At 47.2% G+C, this 7,653-nt stretch overlaps 2 protein-coding genes across 2 annotated transcripts; both read right to left on the bottom strand.

Annotated features, from left to right (window-relative positions):
* Positions 1–1,466: 1,466 nt before the first annotated feature.
* Positions 1,467–2,939, bottom strand: TEOVI_000774900 (uncharacterized protein; the record flags this gene model as incomplete). Its single annotated transcript, XM_067222176.1, has 1 exon — positions 1,467–2,939. The coding sequence occupies one exon, from the start codon at positions 2,937–2,939 to the stop codon at positions 1,467–1,469; it is 1,473 nt and encodes a 490-aa protein (XP_067078277.1).
* Positions 2,940–4,372: 1,433 nt separating this feature from the next.
* On the bottom strand, positions 4,373–7,093 carry TEOVI_000774800 (lanosterol synthase; the record flags this gene model as incomplete). The annotated part of the gene is made up of 1 exon (XM_067222175.1): positions 4,373–7,093. The coding sequence occupies one exon, from the start codon at positions 7,091–7,093 to the stop codon at positions 4,373–4,375; it is 2,721 nt and encodes a 906-aa protein (XP_067078276.1).
* Between the last annotated feature and the right edge of the window lie 560 nt (positions 7,094–7,653).

Below are 7,653 nucleotides of genomic sequence, written 5' to 3'. Positions count from 1 at the left end.
AGAGAGAGAGAGAGGTGCGTCGGAGGGGACGAGCTGTACAATTAACCAGGAGATATTCCTGTCAAGGCTAAAATAAAACAAATTGAACGGCGCGCACGGACCACACAGCATACATAAATCGTTTTATTTCTTGCTAATGCGGCAAAAACAACGGTAGAACTTGGCTTTGAAAAAAAGTTGAGATGATACAAAGGAGAAATTTTTAAAAAAGGACTACCTTATGTCACTTAGGGCGATAACGAAAGCACAAGAAAAAACCCATAAAACAACAAAAAAAAAGGAAAGCGCACAACGCGTTTGAAAAAAAAAACAAATATAAAGAAGGAGTTGAGGCAACTGAGAACCGAAGGAGGGGTGCCTAAGAAATATAGTGAAATTGAAAGAACAAAGTGTTTGACTACAATACTGAATTTGTTCACACAAACCCCTTTTCATTTTATCTCGGTGCCTTCCCCCCTCCTCCTCAACCTCATTTCACCCTCATGTTCATCCCCATACCTCCGATTTTCTTCCCTCACATTCACGCGTTCACATACTCCTTTTTATCACATTAACAAACCGCCCAGTGGCACCTTATACCTATTCAGCAGCCCTTTTTTTAAAATATACGTGCTATTATTGCAAAGCCATCCCCTCTCTCATCATCATCCCCTAAATGTATCGTACAGTAAGATACGTTTCAGATAGAGAGAAAGGAATAGCTTTCCACCACAACTTTGCTTTAGTGCATTGCAACGTTGTTGCTGTTTACTTTCAGTGTCCGTGCACCTTCCGTTTTCCCCTTCCTCTCTACGCTATGCTCCCCCGCGTACAAATGACTAACAAACGACCCACGCCCATGGTACCTATGATTGAAGTTTATTTTTTGACTATAACTCTATCCTTTCTATCACCTTTGACTTTTTTTATTCGTTCGCTTCGTTTTCCGTTGCGTATATAGATATTGGTACACAAATATCGGCAGGGTTGTGGGAACTGAGCTGTCATAACGAAACGTACACTGAAAAACATACACTCCCAAGTGACTATACATTAACCCCTCACCTGTAAGGGGTATATGTATGTTTTATTTATTTACATTTAAATAAACGTATACCTGTGAAAAAATACACTAGCCAACTCAGCACATCACGAATTGCCATCGTCAACCTCGTCAGTTCATGCATTACCCACAAGTAAATAAATGTTGACAGACATGGTCATATATATGTGTATACATATATATGTTGCTCCGTTTATCGGTAGCAAAAAATGAGGGGCCATATTTGGAGAGGGAAATCAAAAGAGGGGAATGTAAACAACTATATGCGCCCCCATATTATATTAATAATAACAATAAAAGTAACAAAACACACGCTGATATTAACAAATGGTACAAGATCACAGCAATAAAAATTGGGATAGTAGTAAATACAGTGCATAAACAAAAATGTACATGAAATGGATGGAACCTTTCAAGTTTGTTCTTAGCGACTATTTCGCCCCTCCAGCAACAGTCGAATCTCATGAAGAATGGCCCAGCCGTTACCATTCGTCAAGTATGCATTATCCAATTGCCTTAACTTTGCCGCCCACACTTCCTGAGGAGCTGCACCAACTCTTGGCACCCTCATCGCATCATTCGCTGGCCGTCCGTTTAGTGCCGGTCTATCCATACTGCCACCAGGACTGTTGTCCCATCCGGCATACGGTGGTGCTGTTGGTGGGGAACGTGTTTCATTAAACCGCGGTGTCAGAGGTGGCCTTGCACTCGAAGCCATCGTTTGCGTGGCTGAGTTATGGAACAACTTGGGTGATACGTAATGATTGTGTTGGCCCACTGGGTTCCTATACCCACCAAATGCAGTTGAATCTGGCCGCTGATTCAAAGTGGAATTAGAGACCGTGGAAAGACTGACGACAGATTCGTTGGCAGATGATCTCGGCCCTCCCCTCCCAACGTTGAAATATTCATTATCATAATGACCGTTAGGCAACGTTGTCAAGTTGTTGCCGTGTACCGCGCGAGTGACAGCCTCACGAGAAACACCTTCGGTCATCGTGGATGCATCGGCAACAGACCTACGCATATTATGTGAGGGACAGGGCGTTAAAACGGGTGGACAAGTTGGTCCCACTTGTGACTGACGCTCTGCCTTGTTGGCTACTTCGAAGGCGTTCATGGGTGACAGCTGTTTGTGAGCACTCGATCCTTGGCACTCCTCAGTGGCATGCAGGTCAAGTTTCCTCGCCACAACCCTTGGAAATGTACTCGCCTCACCCCTTCTCTGTAACATACTATCCGAGGATTTCCCCCCGCTGGAAACGGACGGTTTAGGGCTCCGCATTCTCACATCTGAGTGTGCCGCTGTTGCACTGAAGTGAGGGGCCCGTTCGGGGGAAATTTTCCGCGTCTCATAATAATCATAAGCCTCCAGTCTCGGGATTGATGAGACGGAGTACCTCCTACATACATACTCTTCGGTGCTGCTAAGGATCTTCCGGGAGTGTCCAACCACGGCACATCCGTCTGATTGATATTCGGTTGAATTCTCTGTAGCCACTTCTCCATGCATGTCCTGAGTACCGTCGCTTGTTCGCTCCTCAGCTGCAATTTGCTCGAAGACAGCTGTGGCTGCGGCCCTAGCCCCACTGCTCTTGTACGTATTATCCCACTGGGAGTCATAGGAGTTACGCGCGCCCCAATGCCTCGCCCCGGGATCTGAACTTACCATTGGAGACGCTGAGTTGTCGAAGTAATTCACTTCGCTTCCCAAAACCGGCGGAGCCGGAGCGATATGGTTCCGTTCATAGCCCCGCTGCCTGCAATTATTGAATGGTTCGCCTAAGTTCTCGACATCATGGTACCTTATATTCTTTCCATTGTTGCCGTATTTCGTAGCCGGGGCTGTTGGCTGCAAGACGGCATTGGCCCTAGAGACTTTATTAAAGTTGGCCATGCGAACGCTGAAGGAAAATAAACCAACAAAGGTGTATACTGAGGCGTCTGTTCGCGGTTTGCTATTGTCGTTGGTGTCGACTTCCTCCGCCGCACTTCCTCGTCCCTCCCTATATAAATATGAAAATATATATGAACGAAGAAACACTCCTGTACAGACACTCCCCCACTTCGTTTCAGGTAACGGGGGTACCTTCCTATTATATTTATACCCTTCCTTAAGTAGCTTACACTTGTTTCCCTACCTCGCACAATGCTTATACGCAAAAAACTATTCCGTCAAACAATAGGAAGGAAGGCGTAGAAGGTAGGGCTGAATTCCCTTGCGCCAATGGCAATGAAAACAGCTATCCTACGCCGCTTCCTTTCCGCTATGTTACTCCTATTCCTTTTCCACTCCTTTATTACGACTACTTTCAAGTATCTCAAGGGCCGGCACCGCGACCCCTAGCCTGTTACGATTGTTACAAAAAATGTTAATGTCAAACAGACAAAAAGAAGAAAATAAGGACGCAAAGAGTTGCCATAGCTGCAATATATATATATACATACATACATATACATATATATATAACAATACCATTACCAATATCAATGTCAGCAGCAGCAGCAACAATAATAATAACAATGATTCACTGCATCCATGGCAAACATTTAGTCAGCAGGGTACTTACACTGAAACATTTCAAACTATTTCACTTTCACACGCAGACAAGCAACCAGGTAGCAAAAAAAAAAGAAAGATGCTCCTACTTCCGTGCCACGCGGACATCCACGCATCGGTTTCCTACGTACACGTACACTCCCTTTCCGCACCCTCTCCTCTTCCTTCTTTTCTCTGTTTTTTTTTCTGCTTTCCAGCATTCCACTCGCCTTAACATTGTGCCTTCACTCCGGAAGGGTTAATGGCAAATGAAGGGTGGGCGAAAGGAAAGTTATCACACAACGTGCACACACACGCGAGACACGTAAGACAAGAAGAACAAATAACAGAAGCGGGGTGCCATCGAGTGACATCACTAAAACAGAAAAAATGTATGGAAGGGGGACAGTTAAAATCATAGGGAAAATTAGGTCCACTTAACCAACTGCTTTTTGGCACTTTATATGTATGATTAACTGCATGACAAGAAGTTGGCAAGCTACTACACATTCTCCTTCACCTACTTAAACACTTGCACTTTGTTTCACATTGCTTCCATGTGATGCCTCACCCTCATGTATCACTTCAACATTTGACAGGGGGTTGATGCAGCAAATGGACTTCTGACAACAGTACGCAGGTTGTCCTCGTCGCACCGTGTAAAAGTCGGAAGTAGGCGCCGACACACGCAAGTAAAGTCGTGACGGTTACTTTCTCCCGTGACATTTACATTGGTGGTGACTGTGAAGGTATCGTAATCTTCCAATCCTCACAAGCATCCGTTCCCCTTGCTAATCCATCGATCGGGGAAAATGTTGACCGTATGTTTTACTCCAGCGCCTGTACACCCCCAGTGCCCACACTGGCATGGTATTTTTATATCCTGGGTAGTGAATCGGGTTGTTACCGTTAAACACACCGCTAATTCGCTCTTGTGCCCAGTCACCTGTTGATAGCTGGCGCGACACAATAAAGTGAATACCTGCACTTACAGCCTTTAGAATACGAAGCTGGCGGCGCAGTTCGGTTGAGCTCGCTTCGCCAGAGGCAGCCATGATAGCCATGACCGCCCACGCAGTGTTGACGACTTGACTTCCACTTGGATTATCAACCCACACACCACGAGCGCACGCGCTCACATCCTCCCCCCAACCGCCGTCCGTATTCTGGTGTGACAACAAAAAGTTAACGAGGCGCACACACGTCGGATGTCCCTCCATGCCGTAAATCTCACCAGATATGCGAAGCGCACTAGCGCAGAGCCAAGCAGCATATGTAAAGCATACGGCCCAACTTCCGTAATACGAACCATCCGTCCGCTGGTTCGCCAGCATGCACTTCACACCATCGCGAATGGCCCTATCTACATCCTCCCGCCGGTAGTCGGGAAAGTGCTCTCGGAAAAGTGAGAGTGTGTGCACACAACTGCTTGTGCACTCCGTGTAGACGTAGTCAGTCATGACATCCTTGAACACATCCGAGCAGTTGAGAAGTTCTACGTAGTGGGGTGCGCAAGTTGGCTCATAAGAAGCCCACCCGCCGCCTCGATTCCTCAGGGACAAAATCTGATCCACAGCGTCATAAATGCGTTGGTGAGGAAATGGCTTGTGACGGAGCAGCAGCAATACACGAAGCCCTTCGGCTGTGCAATCTGACACCTGCCACGCTTGCGGGCGTGTACTGAAGTTCCACGCACCTTTCGTCCGATGGCGGTAAAACTGTGTCGCTGCCACCGGATTCTCCTGCACCTGCGCAACATCTACGTAGTGATGAGCAAGGGCCATCTCCTCAGGGTACAACAACTCCATGTTGCAGGCGCAGAGGGCCTGTACAGCGAACGACGTGTCCCATAATTGTGAACCGTTATAACCACTCATCCTAAGCCCTTCAGGTCCCATGAAGAAATAATCATCGAGACGATTAAGGTGGTTTAGGTACCTTCCACTAGTTTCTCCCTCACGTATCCACGTTATGAGCATGTCGAACGCCTTGTTCACCGGCCCAAGGCATATGAAATGTGTGCTTTCATCATCGTAAGCAATATGGGTCCATGCTACCTCCAGCGCCCGCCTGCGAAGAAATTTGATGGGCCGCTTCTCATACAAACTCATAACGGCGGCGAAAACTTTGTACACGGAAGAAAGAGGTGTATAGCAGTCCTTGGCACAAATGTTGCTTCGATGCTTAGCCCACTTAATGTTTCCATATGGCTCAAGGTAAATCTCATACCGCAGGCATTGAAGAAGTAGATTATCGGGCTGCCTCCATCGCAAACCATACAAGTACGAGAAGGCTATGGAAACGACACGACTGTGACACCACAGGCGGCTCGGTGAAAACGGTATCCAGTTGGGCAGCAATGACAACTCCGGTGGAATGGGGTTAACGCCGTCCCAATCGTACAGACCAAGGACACATAACCACACCTTACCCCACGTGGGAATGGAAACAGCACCGCCTTCACCACGGATCCACTGACGAGCGCGAGCCGCGTCGCTGTCATCATCTGAAACCCCCATGAGTCGTAGTGCAACGTAATTGAGGACAGTCCCAAGCATGGTGCTGTGTCCCTCAGTATGTTGACCAAAGCCACCGTCCTCGTTCATATAGTTTCGTATGTAACGTATAAGTTCTAGTCGCTCTGCTTCTCCACAGAGGCACGGCTCGTCTCCCTCGTGCTGGTGATCTGCATGGGGTGGGAACATATTGCGTATGTTGCCACGAGCCACAATGTACCTAACAAAGATAACACCGGGGGTAAGAAATAGGGGCCCGCTATAGTCATTTGGCCAATGACCGGAATATGGGTGCTGTAGGCGCAATAAGAACTCAGCGCCTGCTCGCATGGCCTCTTCCACAGATCCCCTAGGCTTTACATGAGCCGTGCCTGTGAGACCCAATTGATATCGCTCAACAAAGCGGCATCGCTCTTCCTTCACTGCACGCATGTCCGGACCACCTCGTGGGCCAGTCCTTGTTGCGCCTGTATCCTCAAAGTCATCATTAGCATTTCCAGCTTCACCATAAGGGGTGTACGGACATCCCTCAGCCTGGGCCTTCCCGAGTTCATTCCCCTCCTCCACATTGAGCAGCCGACCGTAGTGCCAGCGCTGACGGCCGTCCTCGCAGCGCATATGCCAACCCTCAAGGGGAAAGTTGGGAGACGGCGCCACCCTCACTGGTCTTACGTGTGGAACCGTTTGGTGTAGCCATTTTCTACGATGTCGCGCGACAACTTCACGATTATATCCATCACAGTAGACCAGTAGCGCGTGGATGAGAAGCAGAAAGGGAATCGAGCAAACGACGAGAAGAAACGAAACCACCCATGAGATGGTTGAGGTCAGTCGCCGCAGAAAGCGCTCTAACAAGCCTCTTGGTGGCGGCGGGATCACACTATCAAACGGGAACGGTGCGCATAGTGAACTGGGTGCAGAGTTACCACTTCCAACAATGGTTCGAATGCCGGGTCTGTGCATCTCGCCCCTGCCCCTTCTCTGATAGAGCATCATTTTTAGTAACGAGTGAAAAGATAAACAAACAACCTGGAGTGACGGGTTTTCCTTCTCTTGTTCCTTTTTCCTTTTCTCTTGGTCTTTTAGCGAGGAAAAATAAAAAGTAAAAAATGAAACGTCTTGGCTACCCCTTAAGCCTTCTATTACGGCAGAAAAAAAAATAAATACGCTGAACACTCAAAACAACGGAGGATGATACGGCAACTGCTGCTCGTGAAAAAAAAAACAGCTAACGGTTAAATCATAAAAGATCGAAACGAAAAAGAGAGAAAAAGGAGAAATGAAGGCATAAGTATGCACAAGGTGAAAAAAGTTTGACAAAGAACAAAACAAAAAAGCACAAAGGTGTCACAGTGACGAAACCTAAGATGTATTGCCACCGGGTTCGAAACATGTGCACGAAATGGAAGAAAGTGAGCCACAGGCACATGTGGACGCGCACACACACGTCTGTTTGCAATTAAGAAACTTCGAATAGAGAAATACAGATGAAATTGCAAACGACGGTGGTAAATAAAAGCAGGAGTAAAATGAAAGCAATTCAGAGTCCAGAGTTT

This window comes from Trypanosoma equiperdum (assembly GCF_001457755.1).
Source record: "Trypanosoma equiperdum strain OVI genome assembly, contig: ctg_1577, whole genome shotgun sequence".
NCBI classification, from domain to species: Eukaryota; Euglenozoa; class Kinetoplastea; order Trypanosomatida; family Trypanosomatidae; genus Trypanosoma; species Trypanosoma equiperdum.
The sequence above is the reverse complement of the archived record's forward strand: the minus strand, read 5'-3'. Positions and strand labels throughout refer to the sequence as shown.